The following is a 21,045-nucleotide window of genomic DNA, read 5'->3' on the forward strand; positions in this document are numbered from 1 at the left end:
TAAATAATAAACAATATTTTATAAGCTGTGTTATTAACAAATAACAAAGCTCTTACAGAGTCATGAGGATACGACTATATAGTCCCGTTAATACTTTTTGCTAAACACAAAACGTTACAATAAAACAAAATGAAAACACATCTTAAAATAGGGATACACTCTTGAGCAGAGCGACTTAAAAAGTATGCTTTAAATCTTACCCCTTCCTGACCGTTGGTTTGTAGACTTGTTGAAGTAACTGGACACTGTTGGTTCTTGTCTGACTTTGGTTCTTTTCTTGGCGATGCAAGCGACAGTTCCTTGACGTGATTTGCTGCAGCCTCTGAGCTGTCGGCTTTTGTTACTTCTCCGTGACCCTTGGAGTGCTCCGGGACTCTGCTCTTGCAACCTCCGGACGTCGTGGAAGATACGGAAGATTTTGAAGACTGTGTAGCTGCCTGCAACTGAGGAGATGGAACATATTATAAAAATAGAGTACAATATATAAGAGTAACAAACCTAAAATACAAACAATACTATGGGGTAAGATAAATACCGTTGTCCGTTAGACGTTAGCATATAACATCACTTTTTCTCAATCGTGTTTAAACAATTAACAGGTAAACATTATTTGTTTACTACCAATCTAGATGATAAAACGGAAAAGATGGGTCATCTTACATCGAGTCACTATATATAAAAATACGTTTTTAAGCTAAAAACCAACGACATAATGTTAAGTGTAACGTGTTTCACGTTAAGTAGCAAAACTATAAGATTTTTCGAACCTGTTTCTTATGAGCGATGTGCTGTTGGCAAAATCGGATGGCTTGCTCCAAAACTTCTCCTACTTTGGAGGGAGTGAGAGGAGCAGTGGGAGAGGAGGAGGAATGGGAGCGCTTCTAAACACAAGACATTGTTTATAACAGCACCAATACATAAATAATAAAAAGTTCGTCGCAAAAAATACACTATACAAAAACAGCATATGCTGATAGTCCTATTATACATAATTAAGTTACAAATTTAAACTTTTAATGTAAAGTTTATTTTTATTTGTCTAAACTCAAAAAGAATTGTTGTTGATTTGTAACAAAGTTGTAGAGGAGGAAGTCATATTATCGACAGCGACCAGGATTTAACTTTGTGAGATGTTGTTGCACAGAGTATATGATGAATGGTGAATTAAGAGTCCACACCACACACTGTTGTTTATGCGGTTGTTTACTTCAGAAAATTTACACAAACACTCACTCCGACTAAGCATGTGTATTTGTGGTAAGCGTCCGCTAGAAGTCGCTGATGAGTAATGTCGTCCACGTCGGTCTGAACGTCGACTTTGGTCGTAGAATCCGGGTGTTTCTGTGTTTCTTGGTACACCTTGTAAGCTTCTATAACGGCACTAAGGCATTCGTCGGCGCTGGTGGGTTTACCAGAGGTCATACTAGCAGTATACGTGTCGCTATGTAGCTGCGGTATCTAGAGAAAACGGTAGATTGTTAATTTCACCGAAAATTCGATATGGCTGGTGAAGCTTGAGGATATTTATAGGTATTGTGTGACTCGGCGCTGAATATCAACCGCAGACACCACTGAATGGAACGAGACAGCGAAGATCACGTTTCGTGAACTCAAGCGATCAAGAAATGACTGCTTTTAAACTGATCGACTTATAAACAAATGCAGCTATATATGGTAAACTATTAACGCCTTTGCATTGTGCATATGTGCTAACTTTTCTAACAGCAACTAATATACGAGTTGCAATTATCTGGTTCGTCAACTCGTAATTTTTTTTAAAACTGCTGTAAACTTTCAGTGTAGTGCAATAATTTAAAACAAAAGGTAACCCCGTAAAAATGTACTGTAACTGCTGTAAATGTTCTACTAGAATACAAAAGCTCGTATCCAACACTTGGTAACGACAATGTTTTTGCCAGTGTGGGCTCGGCACCATAAGAAACTTTACCAGTGACGAAATACACATAGCGGAGTTTGGTTGTTGAATGTTAATGCGAGTTCATACTGCGGGTAGATAAGTTGTCGGGAAAATGAGTCTGGCTTGGTGGCTGGAGGCTGTTCGCAATAAACAAGGGTACGGATTGGGTTTAATAAGCTGCAATTGACAGGGAATTGAGCGGACCGATCTGGAAAAGGCCAGAATAAACCAGTTTCTTTGAACCGAATGACTCGCTCCGGGGGCAGAGAATTGCAGAAAACAGCGACGAGATTACGAGCTCGGCGAAAATCGATTGTTGCAACATAAAGGGTGGGCAGGTGCGGCGACGATTGGTTAAGCCAAGTGACATTTTCCGTGAAAGAGCGGATTGTAAAGTTAGGTTTGATAAGAGGGGTGAGTGCTCGCGCTCAGACCTGCAATTACCGTTTTGGTTCCGCAACATCGGAAATTAAAGGAGGATGTGGGGAATCAAGGTGGTTCCAGTACATTTGAAGGGAAAATGCAATTCGGGTTTATTTATAACTCCGTAAATCGCACGCACATGTAGATCTTTTTTTACAAAAACGGGGCAGTTTTTATATCTTATGGTATATTCTCGTTTGTCTTGTGTTTAAAAATGTATGAACCACTGGTGTGGCAGGCAGTGCAATATACACGTTATACAGGATACAGCTGAAGTATCAGCACCCGGGTTGAAAAACATGTTTCCGCATAGACGGAAATCGGTCACGCAGTTTTGCTACCCCTTTATTGGATAGCCTTTATGATCATCCAAGTATGACTCACCAGTGGGTATTGATTTTCGTTAGAATTGATAAAACGGCCGGCTAAATATAGTCGCCATTTCGAAGCGAGTCAACAGAAGGGGTGTGTTTGCGCACGGCTGACGAAATACCGTGAAACAAAGGCAACATATTGCAAAGAGAGAGGTTTGAGAATTCAAAAGCATATCGTCAGCGTTGTCGTGAATTTTTTGCTGATTAACTGATGTTTCGTGATTCATTGCGTTATGTTATGAGTGGCTATGGTGACAAAACTTATAAAATCGGGGTTACATCATAATATCATATGTATTAGCAACCCTGTTAAAAATATATTTTACCCTGCTTCGAGGTATCCATGCAAACGAGTAGAGCAAAAGTACCACAGTATACAGTATTACATACACCATCCAATAAAGTACCATATATGGGTGTAACTGATTTTAAACAATATAACCCCAGATTTTCAATTTCAAACAGTGTGATGCCTGTGCAGGACAATAAACATGTTTACACGCGACAGGAATTACCAATAGGAGTAAACTAGTAAAATCACTAAACCAGCATGTTTTTGACGTGAGCTGCCTATGGGAGTAAACTAACATTTTGGGCGCTAAAGGTTTCGAAATCTGAACAAACGGTTGAGGTTAAGTGGCGTTAGAAGTATGATTTATTCATAGTTGAAGGCGAGAGGGCCACGCCGGATCAGCAGCGGCTGTTGGCAAGCAGCTTGGGGAAAATCAATAGGCAGACCTTGCAAAGCATGCGGTAAGCCTCTCATTCATTATATATATTACAGTAATCGAACCAGTACAAAGCTTAACGTTTGGAGTTCGTGACAAATGTGCAAATAAGGCGTAGAATAAGGAAAGCGCAAATCTACACAAGGAATTTAGTAACTTGACGCGAAAAAAACACAAAAAAAAACAAGCATTTTGGAACGTATGGTATATACAAGGCTTTAATAGACTAAAAATACTAGAAGGAAGTGCATCGGTATATTTTATCATGGGGGAGATCTGGGTGTTTAATGGTTAGTTGGGATGATTTTTCCATGGAGCTAAAAAAATTACAAGGTTGCTTTGTACAAATATGCGCAAACACAACATTTGTTATCTCAGAATCGAGGTGTATAACTTACTCCTCAAAAATCAATGTAATTTATGTTTACTGCTTACAAAGAACCACATGACTAAACAAGTTTCACTGTTAATATAGTCGAGTGGGTAAGATGAACAATGAACATGTTGTAGTTATCTTTGCTTGTCTCATTTCATAATAAACAAGAATTATTTACAGAAATAACCCAAACTCGTCGCGTTGTTACTTCGGCTTCATTGCGTTGGCGTTTATAACATTATATTATGAACGGTTGTATCATGCATGTATTAAGGAGGGCGTATCGAAAGCAAAAAATGCATTAGATGCACCGGCGTGACACTGCACAATGTAAATTAGAGGACCGACCTGAGTATGAGTCATGCCCTGGCTTAGGGGGACCTAAGCTAACAAAGGGCATACCAATTTACTGAAAATAGCAAGTCCAAACGGATGCTTATCACAATAATAAACGAAGTAACCTGAAAACAATAGCATAGTTCAATATACAGAGATCCACATCTGGCCCTTATCTGTAATTGCACAAGCACTTTGGAACAACAAAGTTGGACCAGGTGCAACATAAGTGTCTTGGTGTGTTAGATAAACAGTTGGCCTAAATTTATAGCAGGCCTATATCCTGACTGTAACTGTAATGGGAGATTGGTCTAGAAAAATGAACAGCTTTAGGTAGGACAGTGTGTTCAATACCAAGTAAAGTCAACAGTTCTATGAACTAAAGGGAATTTTTAAGAGCTAACCATACCAAAGTAAGGTAATTGAGATGCAGTTTTTTCATTTACAATGTTACACATGATATAAACAGGCTAATACACATAGACTGTAAATGTTTCAATAAATTTAATGTTATTACAAGTCAAAAAAATGAACTGAATGTCAATTTAATTTTTCCCAAATTGTTTGTTAAAAGCTTCTGGGATGGTTTAAACTTTAGGAGAATGTTCTCGGTACCACACTGATGTTACACATGATATAAACAGGCTGTTACACATGATATAAACTCCTAAAACATTTTAAACAAATATATATCCTAAAATTATAACAGGACATATTTGGCAGTGGGTTTAAAAATTCAAGACAAAAAAAAACAATCTATTAAACAGCGTTCCCCAAACACTTGATATTTACAAGTTACAACAGTAGAACTCATCTTCTAGTACAACAAAACACCAACAAAACAAATGTAACTTAACTAGAAGGGGATTTGGTTGTAGTTTAAACGTTTGGTTACGTTCCTAAATTTATCAAGCATCTGAATAAATACTGTGCTACATGCTGATATTCACAAGTTCACAACAATAAAATGAGATTTTCTGAGCAGTTTCAATGTAAACTTTCAGCTCATCTATTGATACAATTGTTTATCTCAAAGTTAATTCAAGTGCTTCGGTTTAAAAACTAAACAAACAACTTCTGGTAATACTGAACATATTTTTCAAATCATGCTCATGTACAAGTCAGCGCTACTGAAATATTTGAGTTATCTAAACAGGACTGACTTATTCAGATAATAGACAAACAAAACGCTGATAAGTTAAGTATACCAGGACAGAAAACATTGCTTGTTTTGTTTGGCCGCATGCCATAACAAACACATAAGCGTGCATAACATGATAGTTTACGATTAATGAGCTTACTATCAAATATACTAGCAGGTCTATAACTTTCTACAGCAAAAACAGCAGTATTCAAAGCTTTTCTTTTGTTTGTCATTACCTTAATACAATATTACAAAGGCTAACACACTAAACTTCGCTTTGTAGATAATGGTGGCTAACGTAAAATTTGACTGCCTTTCTGTTGTCAGTTTTCAGATTCTAACTGGTCGTATAATACCTCCTACACGATGCGCTGTATGGTTGAGAGTGTGGTAGGCAGTGCGACAACGATGGCAAAGCCTTTTTTTAAGCGTGTTCGTGCACGCGTTAGAGCTTGTTCTTTACTTTAAGACGAGCGGCGCTCGAGTGTGCGGCGCGCGCAAAGCAGACGGAAACGATCTTCTATTTTTAGAGCGGGGCTCGGAGACCAGCAGGGCCGTGGAGGCGACGGAAAAAGTCTCCTTCTCTCGCCGACAGGTTCGTCCCAACTGGAAAAGCGGCCGTGAAAATCGGCGAGCGGCGCGGTAGTTTAGCTAGAGGCTGATTTAACTAAAGCAAACTAAAAAGTGCTCGAAAGTCACAATTACGGTTACAAAATTTTTGGAAATGCAAAAATAGCGAAAAACTGTACGTCTAGTCACGAGGCGCGATGCTTTATATTTTACAACGCAGCTAATGAATCACGTTACACGTATCCACAAAATTGGTCCACTATTTACTTGTTCAGAAATCCCAAGCTATTAAAGCGACACAAATAGCTGGCTGAGGTTGTTGCGAAAGCCATACGACCCGGTTTAAGACTTAATAGCCCTCGAATCTGAGTTCCCCTCGCTATTTCACAGTGGCCATCGCAGCGACCTGATGGCAAAAATACTTTTATTGGCTCGTGCACAAGCGGTGGGACATCAATCAAACTGAAAGTTCAGTATTGGTTTAATAAGTAAACAGCTGGAATAATAAATACCTTTCATACTACACAATGTACACCTGCAGCTTTGAAGGCGCAATCCCGGTAGTATTTTTTTTTGTTTATTACTATTGGTATATTTCATCTTATCGCTGCAGGCAAGTGTTGCTGAATTCTACGAACCCAAATAACCGCCGCTGCGGTTGGCCTTGCGTATGCAGACCAGTGATAAATTCGATTGCTTCGAGCGTTATGAATAAACAGTATACACTTTCTTGGTTTGTGTGGAACGCAGCAGGTATACAGGTTACCGCAATCGGTCCAAAAATAGCTCCATAGATATTTCTAAATATAGCTAGAAGTTGGAAACTTCCTGTAAAAAGCATTATGCGCGGATTAGTTTAGCAAAGCATCCTCCTGAATGCTGCAATACAATCACTTATTACAGCGACGTGCGGAATAACCAAACCAACTAACCTAATAAGGCAACCATTAAATTTAAATGACGACTCGACTAACAGACTCAAACGGGTTCTACAATTCATGCTATGTAAATTTCACACCATCGCTACAGGTTACTACAATGCCCATACATTATAATATAAAGCGGACAACCAGATCAGAGAAAGCACCAACTGATCGGTATAAACATTATAGACTACCTTATAGCAGCATATGAATGCGTTACTTTATAACAGCAACTCCCCTTTTCGCATTGAAATACAAATGGCATATGCATGCTGTTTTTTTGAACCATATAGATGGCAATAATGATGGTACAATGTGTACGGATTCTTATAACAGGCATTTATGAAACAGACAGTTATGTTTGGATGCTACAAGTTAGCTGCGGGTAACTTGGCTCTTTAAAAAATGTTCCCCGATTCGAACAAACGTTACCATTGTTATAGGCTATACTAAATAAGGTAGTCAGCAAAATATATATACAAAGACATTAGACAATGAATTGACGGAATAAGTGCTGGCCTGCTAAAAACGCCACATGCTAAAAAAGATTCCCACATACGTGACTGCATGAGGTGTGTCAGTTGGGTAAATTTAGAATGTGGCGTTGTCCGCCTGTTGTTTGGATAACGGGCACAACACAAATACGATATATGAATATTTCATTGCTGTTACGCAAGCACAACTTACCAGGTACTTGGAAGAAAAAGTCTTCGAGGTCAGTAGGTCTGCAAGAAATTGATGTAATTGAATGAAGCAACGTTACATACACTATATGTGCTTACCCGGGGGTAGGGGGCGAGCGAAAACTTGTTCAGCTATGTGGAGATGTATAGGGTCACTTTGATCTGATGACGTCACAAAAGATTGGTTTAACGATGACGTCACAATCTGGGGTCCGTGGAAAGGAATATGGTACGTGTGATCTTTAGGAGAGGGTAATAACTGCGGTAGTGGTATAGCGCGCAGTTTTCGGTTGAGCAGAGCTCGGCAGTAAACAATTGCTCGCCTAGCAAGCTGTATCCTGTCCTCGTCGCGCAAATATCGTCTGTGAGAAAAATATGTTTATTAGCCGTGGTGCTTAAAAGAAGCCGGGCCGACTGGGTTCCTGTGAACCCCTGTTTAATAGAATATGGTGTTAGGTTTCATACTAGCTTTAGCTAACCTAGCAATTTTTAACGATCATCTTCTGCTAAGTATTAGTATGAGCGATTTTCGATTTTATTGCGTATACCGCATACATAGCTATTGTTTCGTGAATAGCAATGTTTACAGTGACGCAAGACAAAGTGCGTCAGTCCCCGTTTTGTCTATTACATCCGGTAGCATGAACGCGAGCTTTAGAGCAACCCTATATAAAATTTCCATGAAAGATGAGTGGCAAATACAGGATTTCTTAAAAATGAAAAGGGCATACAGCAAATAAATCGAATTCACGGAAATCTACCCATTGCCCTTAATCGATTTTTCGGAAGAAAAAAAAATGGTATCTGTTTTTATGAACTGTAATACTTGTCTTACCAACAGTTTGACAACATAAGTTGTGACTAAAAATTTATTCTATTTTTATATTTTATATTAGTGAGGTCATTAACAGAAGGCCAAGCGTTTAGGCCAAATTTGACTTTACCCCAACAACTGGACTTCTTATATACATACGATACGGGTTTGAATGAGCTACATTTTAGACCTATTTATCCTCGCGGGGTACGACAACAGCGGTTGTTACAACACGGATGTTCTACTTCGTACACCTAGTGTCCACTTAAGATTTGGTAACACGTGTAAGTTTGAGGGTGATTGTTTGTTACTAACATTAATATTGTTGTTGAGTGTGCTCGATGCATTACTAAAGCTTAAACACGCAGCTCACACAGGTGCAGACCAACGGTTTCACCATTTTTTTTGTGCAGACCAATTACTGGCAAAGCGAATGCGTTACGTGACGTTGGATCGCATTGCGTGGTCAATTTGTTCAACGACGAAACGATAGCTTGTTAGTAGGAATGAATTATGTATAGTAGGTTAAAATAAAATGGACCATGTTTTCATTATCTTTTATCGTCCACTGGTAGTAGACAAAGAATATATTTACAGAATTAAATAACCGTAACCTTATGACTCTTAGTGTTATTAATTGGAAAAACACGATTGGAAAATCTGGAATGTTATGTGAAGTATTCATCTTTCCCCACAGTATTATATCTTTGGAAATAAACATTAAACACAAAAATGAAACCAACAAGCAATTCAATGTTTACTGACAATTGCGTAAGTAGGGAGAATGAGAATGAGGAGGAGGATTGAGACGTCGGTTTAATGTTTAACTAAATACGAGGAACAAAACTAACGGATGTAGTTATGTTGTTCTATATGAACCTGACATTGAAAGAACGACAGTATGTAAAGTTAAAGTAAACTGTGGTGGCATCGCGTAATATACGAAAACCGCTACCTTTAGAAAAAACATCTATACTCGTGAAAATGATTTATGCCTCTAGTATTAAATCGGGTTTGACAAGTATAACCTCTAAGTGCAGTTAATATGCCTAACAATATTTAGGTAGTATGCTAACTGCGGCGGCGAAATCGCAGGTTCCCCGGCGTTCCTGGCCGCAGGGACTTACAATAGCAATCAAAACATGCGTTTGTTGATGCTGTTTTTTTAAGTATAGCCAACATTGAAGAAAAACGTCTCACTTTTGGGAAAACCAGCTGCCATAAAGGATTCTAGCCTGGATGAAGTACCAACCCTACCAGTGTAATGGCGGTGCCATCAACAAAAGCGCAGATAAAAAATAAAACGTAAGAGCCGTTTATACAGTTCAAGGGTTTTCGTCAAGCTATCGTGGTGTGCTATTGAAGACGAGTGGCTCCTTTAACGGGAGTGGAAACTAAACAAAGCAATCAATTCTCAGCTCCCAATAGAAAGTGAACGACGACCAAAGCTAAGTTTATTTGCATTGCTACTCGACGACCTGGCTCAAGCGACTTGAACGGCGGTCACGAGGCGATATTGCACTTCTAGATCGCAATTATGCTGCACGGCTGGTAGGCGTTGCTTAAACGCAGCACGAATTGGGTATTTTCGCCTTGCTTCGCGGAAAGGTAATTAAAAACACGTCCTTTACCATGGTAAAGTACTTCCAGGGAAATACACAAATGGACCATTAGTCATCGGGATTGGTAAGAACGCGACAGATTGGCCGCAAAATTCGTAGAAAGAACGTTTTCGATACGATCGGTCGTCGCAGCACGCCTGCCTGAGTCGTGAGCGGAGTTTTCAGGCGATCTGTTAAATTTAGCCCAGATATGCGTTGTCCTGGAACGATTTCTGTAGTGTCGTGTTTTTTTTAGACGAATATTACAGCAGTCCATTATATGTGGGCTTTGGTAAAAAAATCTTACATGTTGAGGCTTCATTTAAATTGTAAATTTAAATAGTGTTTATACGTCAAGCATTAAGATAATAATCACATACAGACTATTGTAAATGGGCTAAACTGGACATTTAAATCCAATCCTCTTCGCTAAAGAATAAAGCTACCATTTATATAAGACACCTTTCGGCTTTGCACTATCGATCGACAACAAAAACAAACGGTGTCAAATTGGCTAAGTGAACAGGCGTTGGCAATACACTAGAATGTCAAAACACGAAGAAATGGGAAGGTTAAATTGGAGACAGCGAACCAATTTTCTACTGAGAACATATCCCGCTGGAAAATTGTGCCCGATCCAGTCTGGTATTTTATAAACTGCTGCTAAGCAAACCAGAAAAACGAAGTACCTTGCTCCCCCGGGCACTAACAACATACTTATCTGCGTGTTGGTTATATTTAGATCGGGTATGAAAGCGTTCTGTCACGGGAGATATGACGTCGGGCAGGCGGGCACCTGCGAGGCGTACCACTGTGTTGGTTTACACAAGCAGCCGACAATTATGGCTTGAACTAACACTGAGGTGGCTTTTCCAGTTTAAGCGCAAGTTGTCGAAATTGTAAAAAACACTGAACACTGCGACCACGAGGAAATAACAAACGTAAGAATGCGCGTTTATAATTAACTGTTGTTTTGCAATTCTTATCCTGTTATTGTATGTTACAAGACAAAAACAGATGCAGCAGCATTTCTTCAACCAATTAACGGCACCCCGCAAAACACAGAAATGCTCCTACAAAAAAACGAAGAAACGCCGATGGCAATTACCACACGCAGTGTAACTTAACAAATAAACAAAAATTATGTTTTGAATAATACAAATACGTTTCATGATTACAATAATTCATTACACAAGCATAAAACACGCTACTAAATAGCTACAACCGCCTTTCTCTAAATGTTAAAAAAAAACAAAAGTTGAAGTCAGCGCTTTAGAAAGCATTGTGTATAACTGTATAGTGTAACTATTATCTATTTAACTGCAACTTCTCAATAAAACAATCCCAACGTACTTCATAATAAGTAGAATAAATATATCTGCATTTCTTTGTAACAGTTAAGTTATGCCGCTTTCACCCGGCGTACAACTTTCTACAACAAACTACATGTTTCACATCGACTTATATTGACGCATTCGTTAGATGCTTTTGTCGCCCGTCTTGAAAAGCTGCTTTCTGGATCAGTCCGTTCACGGCGTCTGGTTAGTGATGCGTGACTGCCGCGAAAGAGTGAAGAAGCGAGAATGCAGACACAGAAAAAGAAAAAGTGTCGTTTTTTGCTCCCATAATATTAAGGAATCCCTCTGATGGTTTTTAGAACAGGAATGACCGGAAATCACATGTCAATTTGATTTAGGAGAAATGTTTCGTAATTATATTCGCTGTAACAGCTCGCTTCAAAAATGTATTGCTAAAGTACCCTCTCAAATATAAACTAAATACACTCGTTTTTCTATGTCCCAAAAACCAAGCAAGTTCATTTATAATTTATTAGTTACAAATCAATAACCGAATGCATCAGAGAATGTAGTAAATACAATCTGCGTTTTCTGTCAAAAATTCCGTTCTAGGTCTGGATTGACTATCGGTTCAATTTATAAGATTGTTGGATATATTTTAAGGACGTAGGCAAGCTAAATAACCCTTATAAACGACGGTAAATACAAAACAGAGTGCTTTGGCCTTTATCTGTATTGCGATCGTTTAACATCTGTGTTTAATCGATAACAAAAAATGCGAATTTGAGTACATCCTGTGGGATTCTATACCTTCTGCATTTATTGCTGCGCGAAAATATCGGTAATCGATAGGATGTCAACTACACAGTAACCAAAAATAAAACGTGGATCCCATTTAATCCTCTGTAAAATACCTGTTCTACTGGCAGTAGGTACGCGTTCTTACACAAGACAGCTTTTGCAAATAATTTTTGTTTGACTAACAATATCGACGAGGGAAACCAACTGAGGTTTGAGCATGCCAGACGAAATTTTGGCATTTATAGTATATGGTATATAACATAATGCTGACGTGCTAAACCGCGAAAAAAACCTTACGACCTAAAAAAGATTTTGGTCCAAAAACGACATTTTAAAATGTAAGTGTGGGATTGTAAAATATGTTGCTTTTATTTTTACAAAAAAAAAACAGTAAAGAAGTATATACATAATGTCAATGCCGTTTACTTGCAAGGCGCAACTATGATCGGTATGTCATGAGTGGCGGGGTCGTGCAAGTACGTTCCTTCAGTTGGTCCGCTTACAGATTAACTCTAAACCGCTGATTCTAAAGGAGATTAACAAAAACCATTGCGTTGTTGTTGCATATGTACCAACTACTGCGAGTAAAGCTACGTAACAAGTGCTACGGTAGATTATACTCGAACCACAGTGGCATCTAACTCCAGTATACACAATGGTGTTAAATGTCAGCTTAACAATTGGACGTAACAGTTTTGCACCGGCTGCGAAAATTCCCAGGCAAGTAATGTAGATTTCAGTTGCTGACAAAAATCCCCAACCTCAATAAAACTTAACGAGAGAATAAAAGGGAATTTTACGACTGCGAGTCTGAACGAAGTTTTGGGTTAAATTAAAAGGTAGTGGCCACATTTGTTGCATCCGTATATAAAACTTACAAATAATATATGAATGAAATCAATACATCTCGTTTGGATGCGACAGTTTCTTATAAACCACTACCGTTAATAAGCGGTGTTTGATTAAGACATTGTTTGTCACTTTCTATCTGAACCTCCTTCCTAAAAAGATAGGCGGTTTAAAGGTTCATTTATTATTGCGAAATGCGTTTCGTCGGGCGACTAAAATAGCATTTGGCGGAATGCCATGGTACAATATGCTTAGTTTGTGTTTACATATCTGTGGTAAAAGGAGGTGGCGATAACGCTACCAGTTGGTACAGACCGGATTAAGACAGACAACGTCACTCCCCGTCACGATAGCCGTAATCAGATTGGAACGGAGTTTAGAATTAAAAATCTAACTTATTTTCGCCTGTAGTCATAAGATAAAGAAAGAATGTATATTCCATTTTTTTGTAAAAGGTTTTTCTAATTTTCGACCGATGTCGGTGCTGATACACAAATAATTCGGAAGTCTAATTTTACAACATACATATGTGTGGACTAAAATGGACATCATTAGCATATATACTGTCACATAGTTCGTGGCGGGGTTTTTAAAAAATAACAACGCTTTTTTGGAATCGTTAAGATATGGGTATTTATTTTTGTAATATTTTTGGTTACTACCAAATGGGGCAATAGAAGAGAATGAGAACAGGGGCCATCTTACTCCAACATACTATATTTAAACGTTGGGAAAGTGCCATTGTAAATTTTACAACGCATGAAATAAAGCCCAAACCCCCGGCCACTTTTGTGGTAAAGGGCATCGATGTATTAAAAAATGTTCATTTCCGCATCGTGCATACACAAGGGCAGAAGGCGTGAAGGCAAGCCCCAACACGCCCACTCTAACCTTCAGCCAGCTTTAGAACACCAATGTCCACATTCATTACCTCCGGGTAAATGTAATGTCCTGATGGCCAACCTGGCAAATTAAACCACTTGTGCGGCGGTAATGGTTATGCTTCCTTAGTACGGAATGCGAACACGGCATTCGCGTATTATAAAGCTTATTACGGCGATGCTTGTGTGTGAATTGTAAGTACGATAGAAGAGTTATAGCTAAGCTGTATTTATACACTAAATATATGAATTACGCACATTTTGAATTAAAACACCTACTTTTCGTTAACAACACGATTAAAAATATAAAATATTAGGTGCCATCAGTATCCATCTTACCCTACAGTTCTCTATATATGTTAAACTATGATCGCGTAAGTTCCAAAACAACGACCGGATTACGAAAAGTACGAAATCACAATTCGGTTACTTTTACCCTTACAAAGCTATAATTCGTAATTGCTATTGGGAAAACGACGCAATTGGTGAGCATTCTGGTCGTATTGTTGCATGCCTTTAATGAGAAAGTAGTAAAACGCCATAGTGGGTCCGTGTGTACTTTGTCTATTAATAGCAGAATATACCGCTGGCATATGAGAATTCACTCCTAAAAACATAGGTTCTCCTAACAGCTAACTCGATCCTTCGTTCTGCCAATACTTTAATTATGACCGAAATTTTATTTTAAACGCATCCCAGAACCTATGTTTCGGTTATCGCAAACAAACTTGGTTAACCCCACGCGCTTGTGTAAACCCCAAATAAAACCACTGACATGGCCCACTGTATTAAGCAAGTTTCTGTCTACTAAAACGACTACCCAACAAGTATTCTTAATGCAAAAAGAAAACTGAAAATTTATGAAAATACCCCTACGCTTGAAAATTGAACTTTATATCTTACTTTTACAATCGTGTAAGAATGTTTGCCTATTTACTTTTAAAATAAATCTCATTTTACTGTGAAAAACAATTCCTCTAGTTAGTTTAGTATCTGTCTAATTTTACACTCACAAGCAAAAAAAAATTTTAGTGTAAAGCTGACCTTTTCAAAAAATGCATTGTTGTAACTGAAAACTTGCTATTTTCGTCCCACAAATAACAGAGAAATAATAGCTGCGTATCCTAGTAATCCTCTGTCTTGTTCATTTCTCCTGTCGGCATTGAAGTACGTGTTTTGGCTACACAAGTTCTTTTACAGAAATAGCGAATAATATTTAGAGAGCGGAAAACTTACGTAGGCAGGTCTGTGATTATGCGCCAATAAAAGCGACTATGTCGTCATAACTTCTTTGTCCAAGGTAGCTATCACAGTTTAACCATACGCACGCACTTCATTCATTGTTACGTCACAAAACACGCTATGACATCACAGATCAAGAGTTAGTTTGCGTCTTAAGCGTATTGCGGTTGTCATTCCAGCTTTAGAAAACGCTGGTATTTCGCGAAAAATGCGGACGTTTCTAAATAGGTTTTAATCCCAAGAAGGTGTGCCAACGTAAGCATAACTGTGTCTATCATTTCTTGGAAGTGCGCTATTTAGAATACGCTTGGCGCCAACAGATTCTGGACCACGAGACAGATTGTGAGTTTTAATTTAGCCCGTCACTTGTGCATTATACACAATGAACTAGTGTTGGTACCGAATACAACTACTCGTGTTCTTAATTAGTTCCTCGTAGGTGGGGACTGGATTCGAGTTACTATGATTGTTATTCTCATGCTCACGGTCAAGCTAACAACGGCAAATGGTTTATGGCTACAAACACAGCAAACATTATAAATTAATAGAAACATTATTTTACTTCTTTTTGAATACAGTAGCGAAGATCAAATTAATTAAAAAATGATGAAAATCGTATTGGCAGCAAAACGACAAAAAACGGAGTCGTGACATTGTCATAATAATATTTATTTTCAGCTTACATTAGTTACTTTAGCGAGATTTGAACGTGAAAGTATTGAAGTCACCACACAGACTAGATCGTTTAAATACCGGCCAGGTTTTAGGTTCGGCAGTCATTCATTTTTTTGACATTAGGTTTACTGTCCATACATACATCCACAATGTTAGCAACGACGAACCTTAAACTTATTACCTCTGGGTTACAGCAAACAGGCGTACTAATCAAATATGCTACAGCGCCGGTATATTTACATTACGTTATGTAAAAAAGCATAACTTACTTTCCGTGGTCAGGATTCCTGTTAAGCATGTTATGCAAATATAACAAAGTTTCCGTGTGACGTAATTGTCTCGTGACGTCAATCAACAGCGCCACGCAGCGGTAAAGATGGAATGAAAAGCTCCCGGGCCTGTGACAAAACAACAAGGGGTCAACACTGCGACGTCATAAATTTGATTATGACGTAACGGATGTTTTAAGAACACACCTAAATCAAATTAACCTAAATATCTTCCAGTGGCGGGGAGCGGTCGTTATAAAACGGGTGTTTTGTACTATACATCTAATGCTTACCCACCAAGTTACACATGTAACTTTGAGGGTGATTATTTTTATCTCATGTCTGCCTGAGAGTTGATTAACGACCACTGGGTTGAAGCAATTGCCGTTCGGTGTCAAGTTCAAAGACACATATACATCCACAATGGTAGCACCGACGAGCCTTGAACCCAAAGGCTCTGAACTGGAGGCCACGCTAACCACTTTGTTACCAGGTTGGCTGAACTTCAATGTACTACCTGTCAATATCATCAATTGGAATCCTCCATACACCGTTAAAAACGTTGGTCTTGTTGCGGTCGGACAACAACCCAGGGCCCGGCATGTGTTCCTGCTGTTGCCATGGTGACGAGCTGCCCAGAATCAGGTCGACTGACCACTGAAGGCGCTGTTGAGACGAAAAAAAAAGGTTAAGTACAAGGCGATGAAAAAAAAACGGTTACTAACGTCACGCTTTTAAAATTTATTTAGTTATGGTAACATTCCGTCGTAAATAAACGGAAGAGAATAAAGGGGACCGAGGTGGTGGAAAAGGTACGATAAGTTTTCTATGTTGAAAAGAACAAAAAATAATATAAATGTCTCAAGGAATATAACCCCAGTTGCCACATAGTACTTCTCACGATATTCAGCCAGCTGCAAATCAGGCTGGTAGTTATGAATCTGTAATTGAGTGCCACCATAGGCTGCAACAATAGGGTAAAGGGAAACTGCATTTAAAGAATTTCTAATACAGGCTACTGAGTGTTGGGTCAATAGGCCAACTTTTTCCAAATCCCACGTTTCAAGAAGTGCTTCGGTATGTGACCTTACCAATATAGAATAGAAATTATTATACAAGCTTACCAGCTTTCTAGGGTAGTGTGCATAAAGGTGAGCCAGTCTGTATATGGATTTATTGTGAAGAGGAAAACGACCGGCACACAATTTCAACGCCCTTTCACATGCATCTACTATTGCGTCACAGTCCGCTTTGTGACGTAGAGGATTGTGGGTTGTTTCGACCGGCGGGGAAACTGTAGTTGTAACGGAACACTGCACTCCACTTAGCGTTGTTGTGACGGTTGTGCAATCGTCAGGTGGCGCCGTGGAGCTGGCTACTGATGGTGGACTGTCTTCTAAAAAATAATAATCTCTTTTGGGCAAAATATGGGCTATAACAAAACAAGGGGCAATTGTAGTCTGGTTTATCATTTTTGGTTATTCGTTTATTGAGAAAAGATAGGCTTTAACGGGAGAATACCCTTACCCTGGTTCTCTCCTGTTTCAATATTAAGAGCCTGAAGAACAGAGTCGGGTAGCAAGGAACCCATCGTAAGGTCAGAAGACTCTGAAACGACGACCAGTTTCGAATGTGGAACAATCTACCAGAGAAAATATAAAAAGTTTTGACCAAAATATACACAAAAAAACACTTGTGGCAGAGAACATTGGATACAGTATACATTCTTAACATTGTTTACCTTTTCCGCATCAGTGGTGTATGATGTCATAGACTTAGATTCTTCTCTAAGAACAAATGGACTGTTTGCCATCTCTTCTACCAAACCTGGAGTGTGCAAAAAATGATGGTAACAAAATAATATATAATACACCATAGTTAGAATTAATCAATAGGGTGTGAGGTGAAGATAAAAATGAGAGTGTCTAAAAACATTTAAGTATCCTGCATTAAACAAAATGTTACGAAATTGATCAACCAGCAAAACATTCCCCCAGTTTGGTATTGGTGTACAATTAGAATTAAGATAACGCAATGAACATGAGATATTTAGGGTTAAACGTAATGTATTTTGGCCCATGTTCTCAATTTCAGAGCTTGATACTTTTAATGAACTTGTCTACACCACCTTACCTTCCATATATTGGATTTCTGAATATGAAATGTTTTCTCCATGCTTGAGTATATACTTTAATATGGAAGAATGGATTCGGAAATGCATCTCTAGTGCTTCAATGGCGTAACCTGACACACTGCCATACTTCGCTAAAATTTTCTTCGGGTATCTAAAAAAGACATAGTTAACATCAGCAAATCTGGAATTAAACCAGTGAAAGCCAGTTTAATGTGGTCTCCTTGTGGAACATGTCTGGTGAAATAATTTACAATAACAAATTTGGGGACTTAAATTCTATATTTCCCAAAAATATGAAAGCATACATAATTACATTGTATATGTACTGTTTAGTGAGGATATCTTTGTTTCACAAGCAATTGTAAGATATAGGTAAGGGGTCGGTATACATAGAAGCCATTAGGCTACATATTTTTATTTGTATAACAACCGTATTTGGGTTTACTAAATACAGATACTATTCAACCAGCTTAAAAGCTCACTTAATATGGTTATATAAAAAGTAGAAACTGCTTACTTGGCTCCTCTCTTATGCAGCAATACAACGGCAGACTGATATAGTTTAAGGAACACAGTTGGTGGATTGCCTTCCTTCTCCATAAGTTTGCCCAGCATATAGTTGGTGAACCATTCTTCTTCATATATATCATCATTCTGTGATAACAGTGTATAGTTGGAATGAAGGTCACTTATTTTCCCCAACATGGCAGGTATCTCGGGTGTTCCGTTTCATACGACCTTTTCTATTTTTACAATGTTTTATACAACACTTTTATGCGTGACCCAGTATGTAACTGTACCAATACTTTCGAAAAATGTGCAGTTATTGGGAAACTCAGTGAATTTTGCAAACGTTTAAATACTGAGAAGCAATATTTGACTTCTCTTACATCACAAGCTTGTGCGCTTCGAAAACTTTTCTTTGCAATTGTGATCATTTGCTTCTGTTTTGCTTCAATGTTCAATTCATCTCCTCTTATTGACTTTGATTTTCTCATTAGTTTTCTAAAACAATGCAAGACATCAAAAAAATTAGACAGATTAAAAGAGATATAGTGTAACTATAGGAGAGAAATCCTCTTACATTAGGAAATAAAGGCTTAAAAATTAAGGTTGACAAGTAAAAAAAAGAAGTCAAATGTACTGTTTACTTTTACATGCCTGTTTTTTCCAAGAGTTTTAAAACCTTGATACCAGAGCATAGATTGAAATTTAAAACAGGTTGGTACAGTGCTACATATACTATGACCCAATACCTTGAGTACATAGATTGAATCCAGTAAGCCAACGATCCATATTCAATCCACAGCTTAACACTGTCAGCTTCTATACTTAGAGCTCGTTTATAGCAAGCTAAAGCAGCCATGGCACGTCTCTCTGTACCACTGTCTGAAAACTAAAGCAAAAACATTTTTTTTATAAAAAAGCAAAAAATAATAATCAAAGAAAAACATTATCTCGAGCACAAAATTAAAAATAACTGTTCTACAAAAGCTAAACGACTGAAAATCTTATGACCCTATTTAAAATAAAAACAAGATAATTGGATAGCATATATAAAGCGAAGACTTACCTTGTGGTGAGATTTTTTTGACTCGCAAAGACGAAGCCTGTCATCTATCTGGCTTGTCCTTGCAAGGGCCATGCCCGCCCACGAGTCAAACCTAGGAAGTGATTATTATTTTATTTTTAACTCAAATTTAAATAACTAAAAAAAACTCAAATAACTTAAATGCTCATAATAAGTGGTAATTATCAATAAATATATAATTTAATTTGTTGTACCAGTCAAGGTTTTGTAAACAACACAGAAAAAGTTGGAAAAGGGATTCATAATTTACAATTTTATATAAGCCAGAGTCAAAAGCAAACCATTTTTTTTAATTTAAAATTTAAACCATTAGTCAGCAAAAAGCAAATCTTAAAACCACCTTTCTGGGTGAATCCTTATGTCTAGTAAGTAATACTTGACAGCTTTATTTATTTCATGATTTTTCAAGTTAAAATCTCCAAGGAGGTAGTACATGTCAGCGAGGACATCGAGCTCTTTGTTAGACGCATCTGGAGACTTCAGTGATCTGATTGTGACATCACAGTCGGCCTCTATGAACGAGATAACCTCAGCCTCAGTGTTGGGAATTTGATCCTAAAATTTTAAAACTTTATATAAATTTTGGATGAGTTTAAATCTTTTCAGTTTTTGACATAGCATAAGCATGGTGAAACAGCGATGCTAATTACAACGACTACAATAAAATATAAAAAAAGAATTGTTTTTTTCATTTATTGAAAATATTTTTTTACATATTTTAATTTTTTTTTATTTTTCTAAATGTTTAAAATGTTTTTTTTAAAAACAAAATATAATGTACAGACTGCTCTTAAAAAGCGTTTTCAGTTGTTGTAAATTTTTAAATATTTAAAGATACTTACCAGCAATGCATCAGGAACCAAATGCAATCCACGTAGAATAAGTTGAGATAGATCAGTGGAAACGGTGCTTGCTTTAAAACTGTCGAATTCTGGCAAGTGGCGAGGTCGAAAGTAACAGAAGAGGGTGAGAAAGTCGGACCATTTGAGAGTCGACTGTCTGTGGAAGTGGGGGTTGGGTTGAGTTTTACATGACAGTAATATTGTTTCTTTAATTTAGTTCGCAGGGGTAGTTTTGGAGCATTGACAGCGTGCATGAGGTGTGGGGTAATCAATCTGGGATGTTTTAGATGTCGCCCATTAGTAACTTTATAATGGACATGAGATAAATGAATGTTCCATGTTGTCACTCGACAGTGAGCATGAGGTGTAAAACAAGGTGTAGCCCTAGGTGTAACGACCACGCTTATTTTCTTCCAACTAAATGTAAATAGGTTTTTAACCGTAAGCGTGTTTTACCCACTATTGTTTTGATCGTTTTAATGTTTTATTCTGTCTTTTCAACTAATACATTTTAAATCTTCACTATCGTAATCAAAGTAAGAAATAAAAGTTATTAATATTATTATTACAAGC

At 37.8% G+C, this 21,045-nt stretch overlaps 1 protein-coding gene across 6 annotated transcripts in view; it reads right to left on the reverse strand.

The window, feature by feature from the left end:
* LOC149733413 (calcineurin-binding protein cabin-1-like) overlaps nucleotides 1-21,045 on the reverse strand; it is a 33,497-nt gene that overhangs the window by 1,596 nt on the left and 10,856 nt on the right. For 5 of the 6 annotated variants that reach the window (XM_089881616.1, XM_089881615.1, XM_089881613.1 and 2 more), the window contains exons 26-42: nucleotides 20,473-20,629; nucleotides 19,971-20,185; nucleotides 19,613-19,703; nucleotides 19,296-19,435; nucleotides 18,930-19,044; nucleotides 18,557-18,693; nucleotides 18,039-18,190; nucleotides 17,647-17,732; nucleotides 17,433-17,547; nucleotides 17,030-17,301; nucleotides 16,423-16,571; nucleotides 15,906-16,034; nucleotides 7,575-7,837; nucleotides 7,480-7,517; nucleotides 1,234-1,458; nucleotides 768-881; nucleotides 201-443 (exon numbers count right to left, since the gene is read on the reverse strand). In XM_089881616.1, coding sequence (XP_089737742.1) covers nucleotides 201-443; nucleotides 768-881; nucleotides 1,234-1,458; nucleotides 7,480-7,517; nucleotides 7,575-7,837; nucleotides 15,906-16,034; nucleotides 16,423-16,571; nucleotides 17,030-17,301; nucleotides 17,433-17,547; nucleotides 17,647-17,732; nucleotides 18,039-18,190; nucleotides 18,557-18,693; nucleotides 18,930-19,044; nucleotides 19,296-19,435; nucleotides 19,613-19,703; nucleotides 19,971-20,185; nucleotides 20,473-20,629 — 2,641 coding nt within the window. Of the gene's footprint in view, nucleotides 1-200; nucleotides 444-767; nucleotides 882-1,233; nucleotides 1,459-6,136; nucleotides 6,276-7,479; nucleotides 7,518-7,574; nucleotides 7,838-15,905; nucleotides 16,035-16,422; nucleotides 16,572-17,029; nucleotides 17,302-17,432; nucleotides 17,548-17,646; nucleotides 17,733-18,038; nucleotides 18,191-18,556; nucleotides 18,694-18,929; nucleotides 19,045-19,295; nucleotides 19,436-19,612; nucleotides 19,704-19,970; nucleotides 20,186-20,472; nucleotides 20,630-21,045 lie in introns of those variants that run through there. The other variant, XR_016385358.1, reaches the window with a different exon arrangement.

Source organism: Ciona robusta, chromosome 7, assembly GCF_009617815.1.
Source record: "Ciona robusta chromosome 7, ASM961781v2".
In the NCBI taxonomy this organism is placed as follows: domain Eukaryota; kingdom Metazoa; phylum Chordata; class Ascidiacea; order Phlebobranchia; family Cionidae; genus Ciona; species Ciona robusta.